Source organism: Antechinus flavipes, chromosome 4 (assembly GCF_016432865.1).
Source record: "Antechinus flavipes isolate AdamAnt ecotype Samford, QLD, Australia chromosome 4, AdamAnt_v2, whole genome shotgun sequence".
NCBI lineage: Eukaryota > Metazoa > Chordata > Mammalia > Dasyuromorphia > Dasyuridae > Antechinus > Antechinus flavipes.
Genome location: NC_067401.1, coordinates 50,903,174 through 50,929,678, shown reverse-complemented (window position 1 = coordinate 50,929,678; position 26,505 = coordinate 50,903,174). Strand labels below are relative to the sequence as shown.

Sequence of the window (26,505 nt, the reverse complement as noted above, 5' to 3'; positions counted from 1 at the left end):
GAGAGAAGACGCAGTGACCGCACCAGCCGCTGCTGGAAAGAGGGTAGTTGAGGATGGACTAGGCTGCCTGCCGGGTCAGAGGTCGGAAGAAGGAGCTGCTGGACTGAATTAGGGGCTCCCGCAGCCCCAGTTCGCCCCGTATCCCGAGACCTGGCACTTCCTCTTGCGCCGCGGACTTTCAGTTTCATTTCATTTCGCGCTTCAGCCCGGGCCCCTTCCGGACGCCAGCTCAGTCCCCACCGCCACGATGACCAAAAAGTTCACCCGTGCCAAGCTCCGAGAGACTGGGCAGAGATTTAAGAGTTTTCTGGCCGCCCGGGGAGAGGACCAAGAAACCAACCGCGAGCGGCTGCGAGACATTTACAACGAAGACTTCAAGATCAGGTACCTCTGGGGCTTTAGCTCATCCCCCTCAGCGAACCAAGCCAGACTACCCCACCCGCACCCTCCTTCCAGCAGCCACTACATCCTCGCCGCGAAGCACCTTTCCCCCCGGATTCGAGCCTCTACTGCCCAAAGCCAGCGATCGCCGGGCCCTTTTAGCTGCCCGACGATGCAAAGCCCCCCCACTCCCCGCTCTCCACCCCCATCCCCGCTTTAGCGATCCTGCTGCCCGGCTTCCACCCATTTTGACCAGAGCAGGACCTTAAACCCTAGACAGCCTTTCTCCCTACCCCGCACCCAAACAGGAGAAGCCAAGCCACTCGAGAAGCGCCGGACTCCAGGGAGATCGCTGACCACTGTATTTTTCTCGGAGAGGGGAAGGTTGGAGCCCTAAGGGTGCCTATCTTCCCGGACCTCGGAGATAAAGCTGTGTCCCTGAGAGACTCCCCTTTGCCCGCTTTCCGGAACAGCACACATCTAGCGCTTAAGAAATGCTTGTTGAGTTGAATTTTATTTAGCTTGAAAAATGCTTGTTGAGTTGGATTTCACATACACACACACACACACACACACACACACATACACGGCAGTCTCAGTAGCTTCTTTCTCTGGGAACCTCAAGAGCAAAAATGCAAAAATTTACTAGTTATTGAGCTCACTCTTCTGTTGTGGGTGATGAGCAGTTCTGCACAGCCACTGGATTTTGTTGTATCGGTGATTTTCTTATAGTTTCTAAATCCCCTTTGTAAATAAGGGAGCAGACTACGAGAGGGTTTTAATTTAATATATTCAGGTGAGGTAAATCACAAATTTGCAAACGCCTCATTTTACAGATGAGGAAACTAGTCAGCCAAGAGAAAGAAAGTTACTTGCCAAAAGTTACAAGTGACTGAAATGGATTTAGAACTCAGATAGATCCCCTCATGATTCTGTAGGTGAACGGTCAGGGTAATAATCTAAAAGGTCAGAGAACCTTCTAGTTATTGTCCCTTTTCTTTTGGACATCCAGGCCTGGTCTGAAACTTTGTGTTATTTATGTTATTGTGTGCCCAAACCCCTAAATCCAGACTAGCCAAGTAAGTGCTCTCAGTTCCTACTGGATTCCTGGTCTTTACCTGTTTGGTTCCTTCCTCTATGCCTTTGGGCTTCCACTTTGATTCTGCTGCTGGCCTAGGAACCCCATTCTCATTACCTTACCCAAAGGTTAATTTATCACCCCTACCTATTTTCAAAGGGTAGCTTTCGCTACTGTTTATTTTTCTATCTAAAACAGACCCTTCTTTTCCCCACCTCCCCAAAACTGCAAATTTTTAAAAATCTTTGTCCTCCTCCTGTCCTACTCTGTTCTTTTAATAGTTCACTTTATCTGGAGTCAGAAATTCAAAATATGCATTTGCATAATAAAGGCTATCTCCTAGTTTTTTCTTCCAATGTCTTAAATGCTTTTGACCTCCATATTTACATTCTAATACTTGACTGCCCCTAGACTTGTCTTGAGATTGGATTCCCCTCTTCCTCCACTGTTTGGCTGGGGGAGATTGATGGTAATGGGCTTTTAAGAGTTTTTAGGATTCTTTTGGAGTGGTTATACTCCTTACCAGTACAGCCCATTAATACCTTCTCCATTTGCACATCTAATGTGGAGAAAGAGGTATATGTAATAAGGAAAAGCCATCCTATCATGAATTAAGCACCTACTACCCATCCTGCCTGAGATACAAAGAAAGGTAAAAATAGTTGCTCTTGTAGTTAAGATGTTAATTAGTCTAGTTAATCTCGTGAGGAGCTTAAGATAAAAGGGGGAGACATCATACAAATAACTGTATAAATGAGATGAATAGACATAAAGATAGAAAGATGTCTCTACTTACAAGATAAATTAGCCATCATCTCAGAAGGAAGAAGCTGGATTAAGGAAGACCAGAAAAGCTTATCAAAGAAGGTAAAATTTTAGTTGAGGCTTGAAGGAAATCCAGGGGTCAAGAATTCCAAACATGGACAGCAAGTGAAAATGCAGGCAATACAGAGATCTGGTGTCCTGTTCAAAAAACAAGGAGGCCAGCGTATCTCAAGAGATATGGGAAAGGGACAGATGAGGAAGCTCTTTGAATGCCAAATAGGATTTTACCTTTGATCCTGAAGATAATAGGGAATCATTGGAGTTTATTGAGGGGAGAGGGGAACGATTGGCCAGGATAACATTTTCATTTTAGGAAGATCACTTTGTTGCACAATGGACTAATGTAGGGAGACACTTGAAAGACCAATTACAAAGTATTGTAATCAGTCAGGTGTCAGTGAGGGGATGAAGATTATGGTTACAGTGTCAAAGAAGAGAAGAGTATATAAGTATTGGGAAGATAGAATAGACAGAATTTGGTAACATATATACCTAATCTCACTTATCCTCATTTCCTAGTCTCAGACCTTCTGGAAGTCATGGAGAACATGGAGACTTTGAGGATCCTGTTCCTACCTTCTCCTCCATGCTCTATGGGATGCGCTTCTATGGGCAAGCTAAAGTCACCAAGGATAAAGTCAAATTTTGCAAAGTGAATCACAAGGTAAGGAAATGAAATCCTCTGACCTAAATTCACCCCTTAATTTTTCATCTCATTATATCCTTAGGAGGGGGGAGGGAGAGGATAGTTTGAGGATGAAATGGGATAGTGCTTCTTCCCCTTGCCTGATATTCTTCTTCCCTGCCCTCAGAAGAAGAAGAAAACGAAACAGGAAGATAGAGTGTTTAAGGAAATCAAACCTCCAGGATCCAAGAAGATGAAGTCCCAACTGGCAAAGATCTTCCAAGATCGGTATGTAGGAGTTGGAACAAGATGGACCTAGGATGCAGCCTGATGGGAACAGAGAGATACTGCTGGGGGTCATGCTCTGTAGTGAGGATCTGTCCTGCTGTCCACTTCTGGACCGTTTCCATATTGGATTGGTTAAAGTGAGACAGTACTAAAAGGTATTAACCTCAAATTATGCAAACTAATCACAAACTGTCCCACAATATTTTGTGAACCAGAGAATCCCTCTGGTTCCATGGTAATGTTAGGGAAGAGAAGGGAGTGAATAAAAGACATAAAGCTAGAATGGAAAGGAGATTCTTAGATAATTCTGTTAACAACACAGTTATCCCTTCCACATCACAACTTTTTCCAAACCAGATTTAATATATCGTGGGTTGGCATAAGAAATCAATCCAGTTTCCCAGAAATTATACAAACAAAACATTTCTAGGAAGATAGAATTTTAAGTCACAAAAATGGATGTTCTTCATAAGATGGAGTTGGTTTGGTTCTTTCAATTTCCTCCTTTGATCCTTGGAGAATTTATTGGAATTTATTTCTCCATGGATCACTTATCCAAAGCCATTTGCATAATGCCCATTGTAAATTTAGGACCAATGTTTTGGATCATTAGCAGAATATTAGGGATTGATTTTTGAACAAGTTTTAATATAACAAGTAATAATAAAAATTATGAGACCTAGGGCAGTGAGTGCCCATTTTTGGTTATAGTTGTAAAACCAAGAAGAGTGTCCCACTATGGGGCATCTACATTTAGATCGAAACATTAGATTTCTATTTTAATCTGCAGCATTTTGTGGAGACTTGTTACAATCTCTCCTGATTGAAACAACAGGATTGATGGACCTCTGGCAAAGGCCTTTCATTATGAAGCAGTAATAAGTTCTAAAAACATGTGATTTTGCATAAACATCTGGGCTTTACATAAATTTTGCATCTATAGGAGGGTGGTCAAACAATGGCCAAACAACATTTCATGTACTTCCCACTTTGGTCTGTTTCACAGGAAAATTAAAACAAGGGAAGCATATCAGGCCATTTTAAGTGGGTTTCAGTGCCTAATTTACTAGGGAGGATTTTAAGATCTTTTGTTTACATATTCAACCTGACTTCAATTACCAAGATAACCAAAAAATTTCAGTAAACATAAAATACCATGCTAAAGCATTCTAATAACAATAATATCAAGACTCCTTGCAGCCTGATAGATATGCCACTCCCAATGTCCATTTAATCATTTTATTTTGAGTCCCACATGTCCTATGTAGATGTTCAGGTTCAGGTTCAGGCAAACATTTTCTCTTGGACTTTCTGGAATAGGTCTCATTCTTAGGGCAGTTCTGAAGAAATATCCTCTTCAGAGATCTGCTCCTCTGGTTCCATGGTAATGTTAGGGAAGAGAAGGGAGTGAATAAAAGACATAAAAGTAGAATGGAAAGGAGATTCTTAGATAATTCTGTTAAAAATCGATCATTAACAACACAATTATTCCTTCCATATCATAACTTTTTCTAAACCAGATTTGATATAGCGTGGGTCAGCATAAGAAATCAAATGGGAATTTGGGGGGGGACTTTTGTGGGAGCTGCAGATAAAGGCCAGCAGATGACAGAGCCTATGACTAAATTCTTAACATAAATTTTCTAATAACGTACTATCAATACCCTACAAAAGAAAAAAATATTCAGATTCTCTGATATGAAGGGAGGGCCAAAAAAATTATGGATTTTTCCAGATTTTGGGGGTGCTAAGTCCCTAAATCCCTTGATGGGGAAGAGATAACTACTCAATATAATTTAGTGTTGAATCAGTAAGGATTTGATTTGGAAATTGAACCCTTCTATCTCTTTTAAGTTTTCAAAGACTTCAAAAAGAGTTGATGATTATCAATGCAATATGTAACATCTTTAATCTAATTTTGAGAACTTGTTACTACAACATACTCAGGGTCTGTAAATCCCAGCAGAGACATTTGGAGGCCTATTTCTCTCTCTCACACACATACATACATGCAGACATGTATGCGTATATATGTATGTATACACACATATATAGCCAGTCTAATTCCCCCTTTTGTGATCCAGGGAGAAATAAATTCCAATAAATTCTAAAAGAATGAGATACTTCAAGGACATAATGTTAACGTCAATATATAACTATGAGTAAGAGGATGGCAAGCCCAAGGACTCATTCAGCTGAAAATTGCATACTAAATTTTTATGTTCACTTTCTCTGATTTATGGAAATTTGCTCTTTAAAGAAAAGAGGGGACTAAATCAAGACTATCCCCTTTAAGGAACAGACTGACCTGAAATCATAGCAGGGGGAAACTCTTCTCCCTTTGTTTGATTCAAGGCATGAATCATATTTAACCACCAGTTGTCAACCAGACCTCACTGCCCTCTCACCTGTACGGGTGACTAAAGCCAAACAGAGCAGACTGGAGACAGGAGAGAAGGGAATCGAACAGAATTTTTATTTCAAAGTGAGGGAAATAGCTTGCAAGCAAGGGCACATGGGCTGGGCCTTGACCCTTGTAGGAAGATCTGTTTTAGTGTAGCTGAACCTTGATTTATGTGCCTAGACAAAGTATCAAACGATGTACTATATCAACAGTAGAGAGGCCCAAAAGTTTTAGTGAGACAAGGTTGTCTAGGAGAAAAGAAAAAGTTTGTTTATATGTTTCATGCCTGTGACTTTTGGTGCTTGCCTGAGTTTGGGGATCATCGGTTCCAAAAGGTTATCACAAAGCATTGTTGTTATGTCAAGTTGAGGGTACAGCTTGCTTGTTGAGCTGTAGCTCTGAAAAACAGGGTATCTCCGTGTATTAAATTACATATTATTCACAGGCTAGCAAAAGTCAGGCTCAGAATTAATCAGATTGATAAAATTTCCTGTTCAGAAAGGAAAATAGCAAAATGGGGAAAATGAGTCAAGAGACTTCTACCTCAGTCTAAGATTGGCCTCTCAACTTTCTCAGATACAAACATCCACCTGTAACAGTTATTGCACTCCCCTCCCCTTTTTTTAAATATTAAAGCTTTTTATTTTCAAAACATATTCATGGATAATTTTTCAACATTGACCCTTGCAAAATCTTGTGTTCCATATTGCACTCCCTTTTAACAACACAAAACATTTCCCTTGAATGGTGGACTATTGACTTAGTGATAATATCTGAAATCAAAACTTAGAACATCAAAACATAGTCCCATAAGATTTTAACTTAAATAGTAAAATTTCACTAATTACACTGTAGGGCTAAGTTACTGCTTTTTTTATGATCCCATGATAGTTAACAATGAACCAATATAAAGCCATTTCATTTACCCTTCATTTATAAATTAAGAATTATTACATTTTGGAGTTTCACATAAACTCCAAACTGTAATGTTAACTATATGTATAGTTACATATAAAATTACTTGTTTATTAACAGATATAATTTCTCAATTATCATAAGTGATGGCCAAATAATCCTAGATAACAATACTCATCATTATAAGAAACCTGTAATCTCCCCAACTTTGGCTGGGAAGAATCCTAGTTCCTCCTGCTTCAATACTTCTCACAAAAAGTAGTTAGCAGGGCTGATCAGATCTTCTGACTGAGTCCTAGTAGAAAGTAAGTCACATACAAGGCTAATTTAAGCATTTTGTTAATTTTTTTCTCCCAATGGGAAATTATCCACTTTAAAGCAAATACGATCTATTAAATATTATTTGGATATAGTTGCCTTAAAATCAACAATTGTGAATAAAGAGGTGAGAGATTGAGATTTAGCAGTTTTCAAACAATGGTTTCTCAGATTTCACACACACACATACACACACATAAAAAATTAAGAACAGTACTTATCTTTACTAAGATTTATACAATCCTTTCCCTTTGCCAGGCACTATTATAAGCACTTTACAATCATATGATCCTCACTACCACCTGGGAGGTAGGTGCTATTATTATTTTCCCCAAGACTTTTCTTTTAAATCACCCTAAGAGTCAAATCAATTCCTTTTGTTTCTTAACTTAACCCAGCTGATACTTTGGGTAGGTGGACATTGGACTTATCTCACCCTATTCAGAGATTTTTCATTTATAAGCCTGGGAAAGTCAAAGAGGACCGGCATCTGGCTAGAAGTTACATCTTTAAAAAGAAAGGATGCTTAAATTTCTACAAATTTATAACAGTCCAAGAAAAACAAGTTTTATGAGTTTTCTTTTGTAATACTAAATTGATTGGGAGAAGGAGGTACTAAAGAAGACATTCTATATTTGTCAAAGAGTCATTTCTCCAAAAGTTTCTAAACATTTCTTATCTCAGTGGAATTGAAACTTTTCAAACCCTTTTCAAAATTAAATGTTTTCCTTCACATTAACCTCCATTCATATGATCAATACAAAGGCACTCTACCTTTCTTCAGCTTTCTATTTTCCTTTTCTCTACTTTCTGAAATCTTTCCTCTTGTAATGGTCAACAAAGAGTTAACAATAGACAGTTCTTAAGTTTGAGAGAATTATAAATTGTAAACTGCTTTCTCAAATAGTGAAATCACCTTCCTTCCCTGCAATAAATCTGTCACTTTCTAGGAAAAGAGTGATATGAGGTCTAAGTGCTGTTTCCATGTAACTTTCACAAGAGTTTTATAAACTAACATTTCAGTCGCAAATTTATTGTCTAATGATGCTACAATGCCAAAAATTCCTGCAGATTGGGAACAAAGATTCCCTTATTTCTTATTTGTATATCTTGTCTGCCTCTCTAATTTAAGGCAGAGTTAGGGATGGGGGGAGGGAGGAGAGAGAGGAGAAGAAGGGGAAGAGAGAAGAGAAAGAGGGAGGGAAAGAGAGAGGGAGTGGGTGGGAGGGAAAGAGGGCAAGATAGAAGGTGAGGGAGAGTAAGAAATCGGGGAGAGAGAACTTTTCTGAAGAATTTGAAAATTCCTCTAAAATTTTTTTTATTTTTTGGGGGGAGAGCACTCTTTCCTTTGGCTGATCAGGACATAGGAAGAACTTGATTTGATTTACACAAAATGTGGCTAAGACAATAAGACATAGATATATATACCTGCTGGCAAAATTCCTCCTCTTCACCTCTCATTGAAATCATAATTTAAAAAAAATTAGTGGGATGTAAGAAAGAAACCCTGTCAACAAAACTCAGTGGGCACAATTTTTTTGTTGTTTTTTGAGAGGTAATTGGGGTTAAATAACTTGCCCAGGGTCACACAGCTAGGAAGTATTAAGTATTTGAGACCTTATTTGAACTCTGATTCTCCTGATTCTAGGGCCGGTGCTTTGGTACACAATTTTCTAAAATCTATATCTAATACCAAATTCTTTTTATGATGTAGATATGGTGCTGAAAACTAAACCAAATGGGATCAAAACAGAAAGAAAATTATAGACCAATTTCTCTAATGAATGTTGATGCAAAAGTCTAAAATAAAATATTAGCAAAGAGATAGCAACTTATCATCAGGATAATACACCATGACCAAGTAGGATTTATACCAGGAATCAAGACTGGTTCAATAGTAGGAAAACTATTAGCATAATTGACTATATCAATAACCAAACTAACAGAAATCACATGATTTATATCTATGCAGAAAAACCATTTGACAAAATACAACATCCATTACCATGAAAAATACTAGAGAACAGGAATAAATGGAGTTTTCCTTAAAATGATAAGTAAACTCTGTCTAAAACCAAGTGTCCTACACAATGGGGATGACTAAAAGTATTCTCAATAAGATCAGGGATGAAACAATGTTGCCCACTATCACCATTACATTCAATGTTGTAAAAACTGTATCTAAGCCTTTAAGTTGCAGTAATTGAAAGTTCTTCCTTTGGGCCAGATCAGGGCCCTATCTGGATTTTTTAAAATTATATTTTTGATCAGTCTTTACACAATTTAAAAGCTTTATTTTCTGAATGGGAAATTTCTCCTGCTTCCAGGCCAATAAGAACTTTCCTAAGGCTATTTGTATGAATCTTTTGCATGTTTCATACAATTTATGTGTGTGTGTGTGTGTGTGTGTGTGTGTGTGTGTGTGTGTGTTATAATATTTTTTTCCTTTTTGGCTTTTTTCCTTTAAGGGATGGACTTCCTAAGGTAGAGGCTTACCTTAACTTTGAAGTTTGCCATCATGGTTAAGAAGGGAGTCCAACCTCTGAGACAATCTTCCTTGGGAAAGACCTTTGATGTACAGTCTAGTTCTGAGAGGCTGTCTAGGGTCAGGGTCCTCTCAACCTCCTGACTGGCTCTCCAAAACTGTCTTGAATAAAATTGATAAGAGATTGAGAAAGTGAAATCTGAGCATACGTATTCATTAGCAAGGCTAACAGTTGTATAACAAATCAGATTCATGGCCCCTCAGTAGAAACAAGGACCTTGAACAGCAATCATCAAAGCTTTCTCATAGTCAATAATAAGAAACAAATCAGGTTACATGATCTTGAACAACAAAAGTGTACCTTCTTTCTGAGTGACCAAAGCATGACAGATACTAACCACAAGTTATGTTAACTAATCACAAGTTGTCCCAGAACATTTTGTACTATCCAGTTTCCCAGAAATTAATATGAACAAAACATTTACAGGAATACAGAATGTTAACATTATTCATAAGATGGAGCTGGTTTAGTTCTTTCACAGTTGAACACTCATTTAATCTTGATTTTTTTTTTTTTTAGTATAATTTCCAGGGAGGACACTGCTGTCCTCTCACCTTATTTTCCCCTGCCATCCTTACCTCCCCCCTTCCGAACGTCTTCCAGGGCCAAATACATCCGTGGGAAACATGGTGTGGATGTGGAGGTTGAGGGATGCTACCAGAGCCGAGACGGGCAGCTTGTTATCCATCTGGATCTGAACCAGAAGGTGATATTGACTCTACGGCTTCACAATGGGGGAAGTTATCCTGTCACCTTGCTCCATATCATTCCACTTTGCCGAGTCTCTCAGTTAACTTTCAAGTCAGAACTCCAAGAAGGGCCGATCACACTAGATCCTGGTGAGGGGGATTTGGTGGATGGATTTCAAAATGGGAAAAGGTTATTGTTCTGGGGAAAAAATTCTCAAGAGAGGGTTCTCAATAGGAACAAGGTATTCTTGCAGGGAAGAGGCCGTCTGTGGTTGGGAAGAGTGGCTTTCAAAGAAAGGGTCTTTAATTAAGGTGGGAATGGCATGAATCCTATGTGGTGGAAGGCCCCTGTTGAGGGGAAGAATACTTTCAGGGTATCCCCTCATATATTCAAAATTTCCTCCCCTCAGGTGACTTTCATGAACTCCATGTCCACTGTTACACCAGTTATGTGGGCTATTTCCCAGCAACAGTGCTGTGGAAGCTGCAGGGACCTTTGGGATCAAGGATAGAAGGACCAGAAATCTTCCACATTGCCCGATTCCTTGCTGTTGTGTCCCGAAGCCCTCTGGCTGAAGCGCTGAAGCCCACGGCTCCCTACAGACCGAACCGATTTATACCACACCCAACTTCGAGAAGCCGGGTAGAAGATGGGTTGAGACCGGACAGGTAACAACATCTTCAGGCACAAAGATTTCTAGGACAGGGTGTACCCACAGTGGGTCTGGGAATCAGGTGTGCAATTCTTGCTCCTAATTTTTTTTGTCGTCTGTAGGGAGCTGTTTAAACTCCCTGGATCTTAAGTTTTCTCATTTTTAAAGTGGAAATAATAACTAGCTATTAACTGTGTTACTGAGTTGCTATAGGTAATGGTTCCTATAAGCTGTTAGGTGATACAGTGGACCTACAGAAAAGAACACCCAAGTTTGAGGCTTGCCAGCTCTGAGTCTCAAGTTCCTTATCTATAAGTGAGAAAAATCACATCAAACTCAGAGATTTTTTTTTTACTTAATCAAATTAAGTAAAATGCTTTGCAAACCTTATAACTTATAACTGTTTTGGAAGAAAAATAAAAGAAGGAAGCATAAAAAGTTCAAATGTTCTTTGATTCCATGGCGGTTGTCTTATTATTTTTTTTTTCCCCATTCCTGCAGGGGTCAAGGGTATGAACTGGAAATGACCTTGAATCTTCCAAAGTACCACTGTCCGAACAACCTAAAGCAGCTGTTTCCACAACTCCTCAAATCAACCAATTTCAACCATCATAGTGATGTGGCTAAGATCCAGTATGTACTGAACTCTTCCCTACCCAGTCTCCCTGCCCCACCTAAGTTATCTATTCCTCAGCTCTGTTTCAGTCTCCTCCCTTTTTTGTTTCTTCTTGCCCCCTCTCCCCTGAGGCCATATGCATTCTTCCCATTCCTCTCACCTCCATTTTTTTCCTCTTAGTGGAACGGGTTTGATTCTTTAGGAACCAATGGAGAATAGCATAAAGATACTCAGAATAAAGGTAAAGGGTAGAGCCTTTCATGGAGGAATTTATGGAAAGACATAAAAACGAATGGTATGTTTTAAGAAGAAAATGATATATATATATATATTGTGAGTGATAGCAATGGAGGCAGTAGCCAGTCTGATGAACCAGGGCCTACTCTAGGATCTATGAGGGAAAAGCATAAACCAAAGTATAGGGAAGAAGCCTTTGCTGTATACCTAAGGCTCTCTTTATGGAAAGGGAGCATAGTTGTAGCAGTCTTTCTTCTTTGAATCTCAATTTTCTTTATCTCTAAAATTAGAATAATACTTATGCTAATGATCTTGTGTATGAGGAAACCTTACAGCATCCTATAAACAAATGCTCTTGATATTAGTTTTACATAATTAGTAATACTATATTTTTCTTGCTTACCTATGTGACTTGATCAAGTCCTTATGTCTCAGTTTCCTCACCTATAAAATGAGATGGTCTCTTTTAGTTTCTGTGATTCCTGACTGTTTCTCTTCTGTCCCTTGTACAAAAGGGTACAATCGAAAGAAGATAGAAGATATTGGGAGGATATTGATCCAACCAAAAGAAAGTAGAAGATATTGGGGGGATATTGATCCAATCTTCCTTCTATCTTAGAAGCCGGCTGAAGATCCCACTAAATTGGAAGAATTATGAGGAGAAGCTTCAGCTGCTTCTATTTTTGGAAGAGCTGCAGATGGAGCAAGACATACGTCACTATGATTTGGAGTCCGTGCCCATGGTCTGGGACCCAAAGGACCGAAACCCTCCGCTCCTCACCTTGGAGGTCAGCATTTTGTGAGGACCATGAGAAAGTAGGGAGGTAGAGAAAGGAGACTTGGGTCCCTCTCTGGTGGAGAGTCAGCCAGAATAACAAAATGCATTTAAGCACACTAAAAACAGAACACCACACAGATTAATCTAGAAACAAGTGTGAAATAATCTATTGCAAATAATTGTGTGTGAAACAATGACTAAGAATGTACAGAATGAAGGAGTGTTATAGAAAGACTGAAACTAAGTAGAATCAGGGAGAATTTCCTGGAGGGACTAAATTTCAGCAGGATTTTAAAACTCTAGAACACAGATGAAGAGTGGAATATGGTGTTAGACATAATTGTTGTTAAGTCATTTTTCAATTGCCTTCAACTCTTCATGACTCCATTTGGGGTTTTCTTGGAAAAGATACTGGAGAGGTTTACCTTTTCTTCTTCAACTCATTTTACAGATGAAGAAACTGAGAGAACAGGATTAAGGACTTGCCCAAAGTCACACAGCTCTAAATAGTGTCTGAGGTCTGATTTAAATTCAGGGAGATAAGTCTTTTTGACTCCAGGCCCTGTACATAGTGTAGGTACCTACTAGTTTCCCTAAACAAAATTGGGATGGCCCTTAAAAAAGGTTTCTGGAGGGTCAAGGAACAAGGGTGGTTCCTTAGTTATGTTGCTGACACCATCTTGTCTTGATAAACCTTAATTTTTACCTTTGGCAAGACTTAACCTTAGAATGTGTGGACAGCTAAGTGGCCCTGTGAATAAAGCACGGTCTGGAGTCAGCAAGACTCCAAATGATCAAGTCTGGCCTCAGACATTTCCTGGGTAAGCCAATTAACTGTTTTTATAAACTGAGATGGAGAAGGAAATCACATAACTCTCCCATTACCTTTGCTAAGAAAACCCAAATGGGGTCACAGAGTCAGATATCATTGAAAAATGACTGAATATGTATGTGATTGAATGGAGAGAAGAATTGGAAGAGGAGCTGCTGGGAAGGAGTCAGTACAGAGTAGCACAGGTGGCAGAACTTGCCCTCTCCAAACCATTTCCTCTCTCTTTCTCTCTGTCTCTCTCTCTGTCTCTCTCTCTGTCTCTCTCTCTCTGTCTTTCTCTCTCTCTCTCTGTCTCTCTCTCTCTCTCTCTTAAACTTTTATAGCTTTTTATTTACAAAACATATGCATGGGCAATTTTTCAACAATGACCCTTGCAAAACCTTTTGTTGCAACTTTTTTTCCTTTCCTCCCCACCCTCTCCCCCAGATGGCAGGTAGTCCAATACATGTTAAATATGTTAAAGTATATATTAAATCCAATATATGTATACATATTTATACAGTTATCTTGCTGCACAAGGAAAATTGGATCTAGAAAGAAAGTAAAAAAAAAAAAAAAAAAAAAACCTGAGAAGGAAAACAAAAATGCAAGCAAATAATAACAGAAAGAATGGAAAGGCTCTGTTGTGGTCCACACTCATTTCCCTCATTTCTCTCTCTGGGTATACCTGATTCTCTTCATTACTGAACATTTGGAACTAAACCATTTCCTCTTAAAATGGTGATCAGTTATGTATTGCTCCCAGTGGGTGCTCATTGCCATGCTTTTTCTCACCAGGTTCCCGGAGTAGCCGAGAACCGTCCTTCTGTGCTCCGAGGGGACCACTTATTTGCTATCCCAAACTTGAATCAGGGCCAAAATGTGACCATATATAAGGGCTTTGTGCATCAGGTCGAGTTGGATCGGATCAAGCTGAGCTTCTCTCCAGGGTAAGATGGAAGGAAGAGGTAAACTTGGGGTTAAATGGTGGGGATGGGAGTGGGCTCCTTTTCATCCTGGGTCTGGGGGAAGGGAGATTAGGAAACTGGATGGACTTCTTCACAGATAGGGAAGTACATGGATTTCTTCATAAAGATGAATTAAGTTGTGGTGAGTGGCAAAGGACTTTTTCTTAGTGTGGGATCAGAGAAAGAGAGTGTGAGAGTGCTAGATTTGGGAGAGATCAGGTAATAGGAGCATTAAAAAAAAAGTTCTGGGAAAGAGAGGGAGGGAATATATATTATCCATTTTAATCTTGTGTATTCCTCTGTCCCCTGTTCACCTTCCCTCAGACTCCTGGAGCGATTTGTGAATGGGATGACTTTCAAGGTGACCTTCACCTTCAACCGGCAACCCCTTCGAGTCCAACACCGAGCCCTGGAATTATCAAGACATCACATGTTGGAACCATTGCTGTTTCCATCGAACCCCCGTGGGATCCCTCTCCTGCCTCCCAAATTCCAACTTTCGTGAGCAAACTGCTTGTGGGGAAACAGAGGGAGGGGTCTTGGGATGGTTGAGCAGGGTTGTATGCTGGGAGAAGAAGGGCTAGAAACAGGGAGAAGCATATGGGAAAGTGGGTCCAGCTTTGGAAGGAGCCCCCTGCAAGTTTTCTAGCCTAAGAAATGTTTGGTTCCAGTGGCCCTGGGGATGGAAGGGTCCACTTAAAGATTGGCGTCAGCCCACACACCTGCCCTTTTTGTCTTGTCTTTCCCCAAGGCTGTATGACCGGAATCTAGAGTCCAACCCTGAGCAGCTGCAAGCAGTGAGGCACATAGTTCTGGGCACTTCTCGTCCCACTCCCTACATTATCTTTGGGCCTCCTGGAACTGGAAAGACTGTCACCTTGGTGGAGGCTATTAAGCAGGTCTGGGTCCAGCAGAAACAATCTCTCCTTATAGAGACTTTCAGTTTCTGTTGAATTTCTACCTCATACCACCTATGTTTCCCAAGACTTTGGTGCCCTCTCCAGGCCCCTGAAATATATGTCCTGGATCCAGCTAGAGAAGGGGTTGTAATGGGGCCCCTGGGACATCCAGTCCTGAGCACATTTTCAGGATTTCAGGTCACTAGTAGAAGATTCCAGGAGCTCTTGCCACTGATCTTTCCATCCCTTCAAACAGAACCTTTCTTTCCCTTTCAAAAAAAAAAAAAAAAAAAAAAAGCTCACCAAATTTTAATTCTCCCATGGGTCATAGGGCAAATGTCCCTTTGCCCTTGGGGGAACTCACACTTGGGAAAAAAAAAAAAAAAACCCTGCATCTGTGCCCTCTCTTTCCCACTGGGGGTCTGGGGATGGAGAGTTTTTGAAGAGTACTCCACTTCCAGGTGGTGAAGCACCTGCCAGATGCCCATGTCCTGGCCTGTGCCCCGTCCAACTCGGCAGCTGACCTGCTCTGCAAGAACCTCCGGCCTCACTTGCCCAATTCCATCTACCGCCTCCTGGCACCCAGTAGGGACATCCACTTTGTGCCTGACGAAATCAAGGTGATGGGGCTTGGGAGTGGGATTGGTGCTCAAGAAGGTGTCTGGGAATCCCTGGGAGGAGAGAGATGGACAGAGAAGTTTTAGGAGATTTAGAACTAAGAAATTTGTGGCTGAGGAAACAGGCCCAGAGGGAGTAGGTTTCAGAGGGGCTGGGAAATGAGAATTGGAAGCTGGAGTGGGCTGGCAGTGGGGAAGGCAGGCTGTGACCCTAATCTACCAATCTACTCCGTATCCCCAGTCCTGCTGTAATTGGGACCCACAGAAAGGGATGTATGTTTATCCCGCCAAGAAGAAGCTGCAGGAATACGGTGTTCTCATCACCACCCTCATCACTGCTGCCAGGTGGGAAGTGTGTGTGTGTGTGTGTGTGTGTGTGTGTGTGTGTGTGTGTGTGTGTGTGTGATAGAAAGACAGAAAAAAAACAGTGAGAGAAACAAAGAGGGATGAAAGAAGGAAAGGAAAGCGAGAGAAGCAGGCTGTGTTTGATTGGTTCTTTGGCTGAAGCCTGACCCATCTGGTACTCCTAGACTGGTGTCAGCTGAGTTCCCTCCTGGCCATTTCACACACGTCTTCATTGATGAGGCTGGCCATGCTATGGAACCTGAGTGTCTTGTGGCTATCGCAGGTGAGAATACGGGACACAGAATCCTGGTCGATCCCCTGGGGAGATCTCTCTTCCCTTTGCTTAGTCTTCCCCCTAAAAATCTCCCATTTCCACCCTCTCTCACACCTCTATCCTCTCCAGGCTTGCTGGCCGTTAGGAATTCAGATAATCCAGATGGACAATTGGTTCTGGCTGGAGATCCCCAGCAGTTGGGGCCTGTGCTACGGTCCTCCATCGCTCAGAAACACGGATTGGGTAAGTGGGGGTGGTTGGGGAAATATCTCAATGTTATGATGAATCCAGTATTTTGATTCTGTAAACACTAGTATGACACTCCTCTGCTACCTCCCACTCCTGCTGTGGGACTCCAGATTCCTAACAGGTGGTCTGTGTGTGTGTGTGTGTGTGTGTGTGTGTGTGTGTAAGGGGGAATGGACCCACTACCTCCCTTCTCCACATGACTGTTCCTCAGACACATGGAGTGATCATGTCCCCTTGGAGCCTTTCTTCTCTAATCTAAGCAACCCCAGTTCCTACAACTGATGCTCTTAGACAGGGGTCCTCAAACTACGGCCACGAACCAGATGCGGCAGTTGAGGATGATTATCCCCCTCACCCAGGGCTATGAAGTTTCTTTATTTAAAGGCCCACAGAACAAAGTTTTTGTTTTTACTATAGTCCGGCTCTCCAACAGTCTGAGGAACAGTGAACTGGCCTCCTATTTAAAAAGTTTGAGGACCCCTGCTCTTAGAGTTATATCCTCCCAAAAAAAGGATCTTAAAATTTCTCAGGAACTGGGCCATAAGAAAAAAAAGCACCCCACACCTTCTCCCTCCACCCCAACAATTTAGGAGTGATATGTTCCCTATCCACTCAGCTCAACAGTGTCCCTAACCGACCCCCACGCAGGTGTCTCTCTGCTGGAGCGGCTTCTGAAATACAACCCTTTGTACCAGAAGGGCCCCGAGGGGTATGACCCCCAGCTTGTCACCAAGTTATTGCGCAACTACAGGTATCATCTCCAAGATCCACTGTATCCCTTCTCCTCACCAAACCCCACCTCCTTTTTGTCACAATCTCCTCCTGTTGGCTCTCTTAGCTGTCCTTCTGTACAAATATGCATAACCAGCTTATGTCACATTAGCACTTTATAAATCACAAATATTTCCACAGCCAGTATAAATTTGGTCCTCACAACAACTTGGTAAGATTGTGAGAACACCCGTCATTAACTCCACTTAACAGATGGAGAAACAGTTAAATGACTTGCCCATACAGCCATTATGCTGGTTTTCTGACTTCTATCTAGTGTAGTGTTTTTTTCTCACTCAAAACACATCTCCTCCTGGCCCAGACGTGGGAACCCTTGTTATGTGTCTGCTCCTGAAAGCCACCTTTAGCCAGTGGAGGTAAATGTTCACATACAGCAATTCCAGGGGAGTTAGAAAGGGTAGGAACAGGGAAATGTATTAGAAGATTTCATGGTTATCTTGGGCTACAAAAATCAAAACCTGTTCTTGAGCTTACCACCTAGTGAAGAGTGAGAGTGTGTACACAGCTCTGTATGTCCATGGTGGCTGGCTACTCTCAGGAGTAGGGACACATCATGGCGGCAGGGGATGGCACATGAGCTGATCCCTCAAGAATGAAGGTGAAGGGGCAGCTAGATGGTCCAGTTCAAGTCAGACCTCAGACACTTAATATTAGCTGTGTGACCCAGGGCAAGCCCCTTAACCCCAAATTCACACACAAAAAAGGTAGAAAGAGTGAAGATGAGGAAGGAGTGTGTCCTAGATACAGGGAACAGTCAAAGCAAAGGAATTCATGAAGGCAGTTTTGTCAGAGCAATGATATTGAAAAGCTAGGGTGCAGCCAGACTAAAAGGCTTTTTAAATACCTAGGGTTCTGAGCAGTGATTTTGAGTATTCTGATCAGATGTTTGCATTAGGACCCCAGGTTCCTTTCTTCTATCTCCTTGCCCTTTGCCCCTCAGGTCTCACCCTCACATCCTGTACATCCCCAACAATCGGTACTATGACGGGGAACTCCAGGCCTATGCAGACCAAATGGACAGAGAACGATATTGTCAGTGGGAGGAACTGCCTCACCAGGTTTGTGGGGCTACGGGTTCCGGAGGTCTGAGCAAAGTCTGCTTGGGTCCTGGTCATCTGTGAAAAGGACATAGTTCTTTCTTTGGTTCACTGGGACAAGGAGTTTTTTTTTAACCTGCAGTGTCGGTTTTGTTGGGCGTTGGAATCTCCCACTGAGTAAACTTGTCTTTACCAATTCAATCTGCACCTCTTTGCGCAATCAAATCTTAGTGAGTTATCTGGTTTCACTCATTTATCTGATATATGCAGAAAGACTAGACCTTAAGTCTTCTTGACTCTAGGCTAGCTCTCTTAAAATGTTCAAACAGAGGGAAGGAATTTTGCCTCTTTGATCTGTTTGTCCCACTGTTCACCAGAAAAGGGCAACTCGATGGAGGCAGATTCTCAGCAATCAAGTAAATTGTCTTGAGAGGGAAGGAGAAATGGGGTGTTAGAGATGGAAGATTTCGGGGGGGGGGAGGCAGAGAAAGATGGAATCTCCTGTTTTTAAGGCAGAAATGTTCAGTTGGTCCTGGGTACATCTCTACAGTCAGCCCCGGTGACGGGGGAGAGAATTCAGGACCAGTTGGGTTGACTGCTTGCTGTATTATTCCTCATCACTCCAGGGCTTCCCGATCATTTTTCATGGCGTGATGGGCAAGGATGACCGGGAAGGGAACAGCCCATCCTTCTTCAATTCAGAGGAGGCAGCCACAGTTGTTTTCTACCTGAAGAAACTTCTGACTTCATCTCCCAAAAAAGGCCAAGGCCGGCTGAGCCCCCAGAATGTGGGAGTGATCTCCCCCTACAGGAAACAGGTTAGATCTCAAACCCCTAGAAGCAAGGGGCATCTTTCACCCCTAGAAGGAACAGCCCTGCTATGGTGACTGTTCTTTGCCTTCCTTTCCTAACAGCCCACTAAAAGGAAAATGTCCTACAAGATTTAATCCCTTCACTGATGACAAGTCGGCTTCAGCATCTTTTCTCTTGTTCCAGGTGGAAAAAATCTACCAGTGTATCACCAAACTGGACAAGGAGCTTCGGGGACTTGACAACATCAAGGATTTGAAGGTGAAGGCCGGGTTAACTTCCATTCCCATTTCTGCCCTACCCTCAGCTCAACATCTACAAACTCTGCAACCAATGGACTGCCCCGATTTCTCTTCCCCTTTCTCCAACCTCCACTATCTTTGCTCGTAGGTGGGTTCAGTGGAGGAGTTCCAAGGGCAAGAGCGGAGTGTCCTTCTAGTGTCCACTGTCCGGAGCAGCCAGAGTTTTGTCCAGATGGATTTTGACTTCAATCTGGGCTTTCTCCGAAATCCCAAGGTCAGTCGGGGAGAAGGGGAAACGGGATGAGTTTTAAGACCTGGTCCCAGCCCCCATTGTTCTCCCTTTCTTGTTGCAGAGATTCAATGTGGCAGTAACCAGAGCCAAGGCCCTCCTCATTATTGTGGGCAATCCTCTGCTGCTGTGCCAGGATCCCGAATGGAACACGTGAGGGACACTGGGGCTTTTACCTCCTTTCCTCCCAACTTAGAGCCTCTCAGAATGCCCTAGGGTGGGGGGTGAAAAGGTGACAAGTAGGGGGCCATCCTTCCCTCTACTCTGGACTCCAAGGAGAGGGTGGACAGCAGTAATCTCTAAAGACAACATCACCGTGCTAGAGTTATGTTGTGTCTGCAAGGAGCCATGTGTGTATACACAGGCTTAACCTCGGAAACTCAAATTCCATCCCCTATAATGAATTTTTAAGATGTCACCGTCCCTCCTCTCCTTTCCCCAGGTTTCTGAAGTTCTGTAAAAAAAATGGCGGCTACACGGGCTGTCCTCTCCCCAACCTGGAACTAGAGCAGGCCCTAGAGCAACAGCTGAGCACCCTGAGCCTCGGCCCCCCTACCTCAGGTAAGGTGGCCCCCGACACTTCCCAGATCACGCACCCGAAGGATCTGAACTCTCCACTGCAGGATCCCAAGGGTCAAAACCCGTCCTTCCCTGCCCACCTGGCATTCCCTCCTCCTCTTTCTAGAAACTCACCCTCATGACCTAGCCCTCCTGGCAAGTGGCCTTCAGGAGCAAGTGGAGCCAGCCTGGAGAAATGAGCTTTAAGGAGACCCTCCCCCTCGGCCCAACTAGCCCCCCACCCTCCATCATGTCTCATGCCTGTACGTCCCAGACTCGGAGCAGAAGAACCCCACTGAGTTCTGTCTTCTTGGGCAGGAAAGGAGGGAGAAATTTGCAAACCAAGCCATCCCCCCTCCTCTTCCCAAGCTAGAGATGACAGAGCAAGCTTCTGGGATTTTTTTTTTCTTTTGTGGGGAGGGAGAAGGAAGAGGATTCTGGAAATAATAAAATTTGTTGTAAGCCATGACCTCTGGGCCTCCACAGTCCACCTCCTCACAGCTTCCTGCTGGGTCTGGCTCTGTCTTCCAAAGGATGGGGTGGGACCAAGAGAAAAGGAGGCAGGGAAAGGGACCTTGTCCCCACCCCTACAGCCTGGGGCCGAAGGAGGAAGCGAGTGGGAGGTGGACGGGAAGCCACCCACGCAGCCTTCTAATTTTAGCCCCAGCCAAAGGCCACTCCCCTCCAGCCCGCCTCCTCAGGCGCTGGGCCAAGACTGACCTCATTCCCAGCCCAGCCCCGGGGAAGAGGGGGTGGCCGGCTCCGGGCGCACACCAGGCCTCCCCCCCTTGGCTGTATGTTTTTTCCTCCAGGAAGGAGAACAGGAGGGTATCTGGGGGGGGGGGGGGGGAAGGGGAGACCGAGGGGGGAAGAGAGGCAGCCAAGGAGCCAATCTTGAGAGCCCCCATAGACTTTTATTGACCGTCTTCCATCAGGAAGAACAATGAGAAAATAATCCTCAGCCCGACCTAAAGTGGGGGGTGGGGGTGGGGAAGGAAGGCTCCTCGAGGGGAGGTACTGAGAAAGAACTAGGCTCCAGAACTAGTTACATGTAAAAAATGCTGGTGGGCGAACCTTAGGTAGGGCAGCACAGACAGTGAAGACCATTGCCCCTCACCCTCCTGCTTCCTGAACATGAAAAGCACGGTCCTATTTCAGATGGGAGCAAGCGCTAAGCTCCGACACCCACAGGATACCGAGGGTCCCTTTCCCCTAAAGGACCTTCCCGACTCTCAAGAGCAGGAGAACATTAGAACACATGCAGCCTTGAGCAGCAAGGACCGACAACTATAGGCATTTGGAGTCCGCGGTGTGTAGAATCGGGGTGGGGGGCTCAGAGCAGAGGGCAGCCCCGTCGCCGCTTGTTCTTCCGGACCTGCAGGCCGGCCCGGGTGGCCATCTCAAACACTTCCCGGACCCCTTCCTTGGTCTTGGCAGAACACTCAAGGTAGCCAAAGGCGCTGATGCGGTTGGCCATGTCCCGGCCCTCCTCTGACCTCACGGGTTCCTGCGGGAAGAGTGGGAGAGGGTAGGAGGGCAGCTGGGGCTTCCCCAAGATCTCCTCTTGCCAGGAAGTCGGGGTTGAACTTAAAAACAGGGGCTCACGTTTGGGGGGAAGGAAAAGCCAGGACTTGGAGCACGTACTTCTCTCCGGGTCCTGCTGGTCTGTTCCTCGCATCCCCCCCTCTTCCCTGGGAGGGAACCAAGAACAGGGCAGTTTGGGGAAATCTGCATCCCACCCTCAGTCCCACCTGCTTCATCTTGGCCAGCTCTCTGCGGGTGTGCTCGTCCTGTCTCAGGTCCTTTTTATTCCCCACCAGGATGATGGGCACATTGGGACAGAAGTGCTTGACTTCTGGGGTCCATTTCTCAGGGATGTTCTCTGCACACGAGACCCACCAACACGTGAACATAAGAAAGAAGTCAGCTTCTACCCCATAGCTGCCAAATATCCCGGGATGCTGCTACTTCCTGCCTATGAGCTCGGGAAAAACTGCTCTCTTAAATGGCCTTCTGGGAAAAGGCAAAAAGTTCCTCCTCCTCCCCCCACAATAGCCCCCGAGGGCGACTTATAGGGTTGACTAACTCTAAGGGTTCTCCTTCTTATACAGGGCTGTCAGGGAATCTCCCGGTCCCCACCCCGCCCCCCATGCCTCACCAAGGCTGTCTGGGCTATCAATGGAGAAGCACATGAGGATGACATCAGTGTCGGGGTAAGAGAGCGGCCGGAGTCGGTCATAGTCTTCCTGCCCGGCTGTGTCCCACAGTGCCAGCTCCACCTTAAGGACAGGCAGTCAGGGGTCAGTCCGTCCCGCCCCCCACAGAAGCGACCCACTAAACAGCCCGTTAGTGTAATGCCCGATGAGGAAACTGAGGACCCAGGGAGGTCCGAGCTCTCGACTCCTTCCCTTGTCCCAACCAGCCTGAGGTTCTCTCAGGAGAGACCGATTCTGGCACTGGCTAAATGGGTCCCTGCTGCTTCCAGCTCTACTTGGCATTTGTAGTCAGTGACGGGGGGGGGAACAAGTGGGTAATGGGTATTTTCTGGCCGAGGAGGAAGGGTCCCGGCTCGGGCCCGGGGTCCGCTTCCCCCGTCACCTGTTTGCCGTCCACTTCGATGTCAGCGATGTAGTTCTCGAAGACCGTGGGCACGTAGACCTCGGGGAACTGGTCCTTGCTGAAGACAATGAGGAGGCAGGTTTTCCCACAGGCCCCATCCCCCACAATCACCAGCTTCTTGCGGATCGCAGCCATGGCTGGAGCTGGAAGAGATAAGGGTCAGTGGGGATGGCTGAACCTAGCACAGTAAAGATCTAATCAAGCCCCACAAACATTCCCTTTGAACCCTATGGAAACAGACAGACAGGGTGGGAGGGGGTTTGCTCAGGCGCAGGCCCTGCTGGGACGGTTGTACAGGAGTTACCCTAGTTCCCAGATCCGGGGGGTATTCGGGGAAGGGACCAGCTAGGACCACTTCCGGTGATTCAGAGGTCAAGAATGGGCCTTCTCCTGGGGCCGGGAGATGCAGAGTGGGCCCTAGCAAGAAGACAGCAAGAGGGAACCCCCAGGCCCGGGACAGTCGCCACCGGCCCAGATCTTCCCCCTCCCCGCCAGAGGGAACACAAAAGAGGCTCAGTCCTGGCAATACCCTCAACCCTGGGGCCGGGCATCTTGCCCACCCCCTCCCCCAAGGGCTGGCAGTTCCACTGGGTCACTCAGCCCCAGGAGGGGGACAATAGCCACACTGTAGGGCAGTCACACACGGCATCTCGGGCTGAAAAGAATTCTCAGGAGAATAGCCTTCTCGGGCCGGTCGTCCTCCCTGGAACAGCCATTCCTGGCTCCAGTTCCTCCAGCCCCCAACCAAATTCAGCTCCCTCCGAGGCCCTGCCCAGTCCCTCCGACGCCCCTCCCTGTGACTCAGGCTAGGAGAGTCAGCTTCCTGGGGTTTGCAAACACTAACCTCCCCCAGCACACATGTCCAAAACAAGTCATCACACCTTCCTATCGCACAGAGCCCGGGCCTGGCCCTCCACCGGGAAGAATCCCTTTCTCCTGGTTCCCTGGGGAAAGAGGCTGACCTGGTGGCCACTTTTTAAATTCCCAGATCTCTTTTTGCCTTGAGGAAGAGGGAGGCTCTGGAAACCTGAGGAGCTTGGGGGGTTGGGGAGGATTGTAATCCAGCTGGGAGGGGCCCTAAAAGGAGCATAAATAAGGCTTAATCTAAGAGGGGGAAGGGAGACAATTGGGGAGGAGGGAGAGAATGGAAATCCAATTCTGACACCGAATCCCATGGTGTATGTTCTCGGTTTCACTTATGGACTGCTGCTTACTAGCTCGGCTCCTTCACCCCAAGTGCAGCCCTCCAAGTCCCTTTCTCCAGGAAGAAATCTTTAATCTGAGTAAAGGAAAAACATTTCTAGGAGTATGGATAGATATATACACACACATATATATGTATGTATGTATATATATGTATATATGTATTAGGATTGGGGGAGAGGGGAGAAAAGTTACAAATCAGGATCAATATTCAATCCATCCAATGAGTCTCAAGGCCTCAGTTTCTTCATCTGTAAAATGTAGGCTTAAATTATCTCTAGGATCCCTGTCAGCTCTAAACTTGAGATCTCATAAGGACAGAGATGAAATCACATGGATTCTTCTAGGATGAAAAGGGGGAAAGGCAGGAACAGATCACCCCCTCCAAAATGATTCCTCCAGTCACACAAGATTTCCTCTACTGACCATCTTGCTCTAAGTCAACATTTAAAGGGAAAGTTATCTAGACTGAAGACTTCAGACAGATGATTAAAGCCACAACCCTCACTGGAGCACTCTCCCCAACATGGGGCAGTACCAGATTTAGGGAAAACCAGGGGGGAGGAAGGGAAGTAGAACCAGATTTGGGGAAAGCCCCCTGATGGGGATGGGGGGAAGGGAGGACTTCAAGCCAATCCCATTCTCTGGGGCAGAAATTGGAGGGGAAGCTCAGTCGGGAGGATGGCCAGGACTCCTTTTAAAAAAGTAAGGAGGAATTGAATCAGGCAGGAACACGACTGAAGTCGTCCAAGCCAGAGGGGGAGGGGTATGGTGCTGTGACCTTTCCTACCAGAGGTTAAGAGGGTCAGTTCTCCCGAGTTCCAGTTCAACTCCAAAATTTACAGAGGCCCAGGGAGGTGAAGTGAGCCATTGCCACACAAGTAGAGCGGCCTGGACCCGGGAATGACTAACCAAAGTGTTCCAGGTCTGGGGCCAATAGCTCCCAGCAAAAAGGCAGGCAGGGCTGCTCCACGGACCCCACCCTGGAGGCCTTCAGTAGGCCTCCGCCAACTACCCACCGTTTCACTGAAGCCCCTTAGGTCCAAAGAGGCAGAGACTCGGACCCCGGCCAGGAAGAAGACGTCTGGATTCCCCCAGAGCTGCTTCTTGGGTTTCCAGGGTGACGGGACCTGCCTTGACACCCACCCCCACCCCCGACAGAAGAAACACTCTGGGCCTTAGTTAAACACAATCCTCAACTTTGAAACTTATTTGGAGACTGGCTTTTGGGAAAAACGGGGCGTGGGAGGTGGGGGGGAGGGGGAAGTTGTCAATGAAATCAGAATCTACTCTCTCCAATCTTGTAACAAGGCAAAAAAAAATTTTAAGTCGGGTCTTGTCAAATCGGATGAGAAAAAAATTACTTTTGTTAACTCCCGAACAGAAATTTGGCGTTTTCTTCCCCTGCGACGGAGGGCAACAAAGCATTTTCCTAAGAAAAAGTGGTCCGCAGCTTTCACCGAAGTGCCCGGAGGGTGATCCATAACAAAAAAGGGTCTGGGTGGGGACGGAGGGGAGGGAGGGGGCGGCAGTGGGCCTGTTACTAAGATGGCTAGGTCCTCTTAACCAACCTTCCCCCCAAGCCTGACCTCCAGAAATGCTCCAGGGGGGTGGGGGTTGCATTAGGGTTCCCTAAAACAGAATCAAACTCGGACACACACGCAACACTGCAAAAAGACCATCTCGCGCCTGGCTCGGAGCTCTTACCCCCCCCGCACCCCCGTCCCCGTCTTCCTGGGAGTGGACTGCACTTCTAAGTCCCATTCCCTCCCTGAGTAAGTATCACGCTCCGATTCGGGGCTCGCACACTCATCTGGGAGCCAGGACGCCGGGGTCTGCCGCCCAGCGCTCAGCCGCGCGGAGGGAAAGATTTAAGGAAACCGACGGGGCGGAGGGGGGGGAGGGGATAGGGTCAGGGGACCCAGTCTGTAAGTAAAGAAAAGAGGAGAGGAGAAAGGAGAGGGAGGAGGGGAGAGTTGGAGCTGCTTTCCCTTCCCGCCCCCCACACAGCCCCTCGTCCCAGCGCAGTCCACGACGGTAGCGGCATCCACCGGGCAGAGCCAACGCGACCCTTCCCCCAGCCGAAGAGGGGATCCGCCACGGGCCAAAGCCAAGGCTCCCTCGCTTCCTACCTGGCATCGAGGAGCACAGGCCGGAGAAGGAAGGAGAAAGCTACCGGGCTGCCCCCCGCCCTCATCCCCAGGACAAGTTCGCCGAATCCCCAGCCCCTTTCCCGGTACCTTGGGCTCCGCTCACCGCCGCGTAGTCTCAGTACTAGGCGAAGACTGACCCGGGGGTGGGGGCCGCCTCGCCCTCCTTCAGCGCAGCCTCGGGGAGGGGGCGGTCCGGGGAGGTGGGGGGCGGGGAGGCTGGGTCGGGCCGGAGGAGAGGGCGGGGAAAGGACGGGGAAGAGGTTGAGCTTAGGCCGAGTCCGGGAGG

At 45.5% G+C, this 26,505-nt stretch overlaps 2 protein-coding genes across 5 annotated transcripts; one reads left to right on the top strand and one right to left on the bottom strand.

The window, feature by feature from the left end:
* MOV10 (Mov10 RISC complex RNA helicase) lies at positions 1-25,453 on the top strand. 4 transcript variants are annotated; one of them, XM_051993010.1, is made up of 23 exons: positions 1-384; positions 2,804-2,948; positions 3,097-3,197; positions 9,900-10,219; positions 10,480-10,738; positions 11,224-11,355; positions 12,195-12,363; positions 13,963-14,114; positions 14,457-14,633; positions 14,884-15,031; positions 15,493-15,651; positions 15,890-15,993; positions 16,179-16,276; positions 16,397-16,510; positions 17,165-17,267; positions 18,249-18,366; positions 18,972-19,163; positions 19,342-19,416; positions 19,546-19,671; positions 19,751-19,839; positions 20,129-20,247; positions 22,356-22,457; positions 25,099-25,453. In XM_051993010.1, the coding sequence occupies exons 1-22, from the start codon at positions 248-250 to the stop codon at positions 22,436-22,438; spliced, it is 3,120 nt and encodes a 1,039-aa protein (XP_051848970.1). In that variant the 5' UTR covers positions 1-247; the 3' UTR covers positions 22,439-22,457; positions 25,099-25,453. The 4 variants fall into 4 exon arrangements, with proteins under 4 accessions (XP_051848970.1, XP_051848972.1, XP_051848973.1 ...); XM_051993012.1 differs by lacking the exon at positions 25,099-25,453 and having other exon boundaries at positions 2-384; positions 3,100-3,197; positions 22,356-22,452; XM_051993013.1 differs by lacking the exon at positions 25,099-25,453 and having other exon boundaries at positions 3-384; positions 9,984-10,219; positions 22,356-22,452.
* On the bottom strand, positions 21,139-26,422 carry RHOC (ras homolog family member C). Its single transcript, XM_051993015.1, has 5 exons — positions 26,307-26,422; positions 22,843-23,006; positions 22,403-22,523; positions 21,996-22,126; positions 21,139-21,751 (listed from the first exon to the last, which is right to left on the bottom strand). The coding sequence occupies exons 2-5, from the start codon at positions 22,996-22,998 to the stop codon at positions 21,578-21,580; spliced, it is 582 nt and encodes a 193-aa protein (XP_051848975.1). The 5' UTR covers positions 22,999-23,006; positions 26,307-26,422; the 3' UTR covers positions 21,139-21,577.
* Positions 26,423-26,505: the final 83 nt, after the last annotated feature.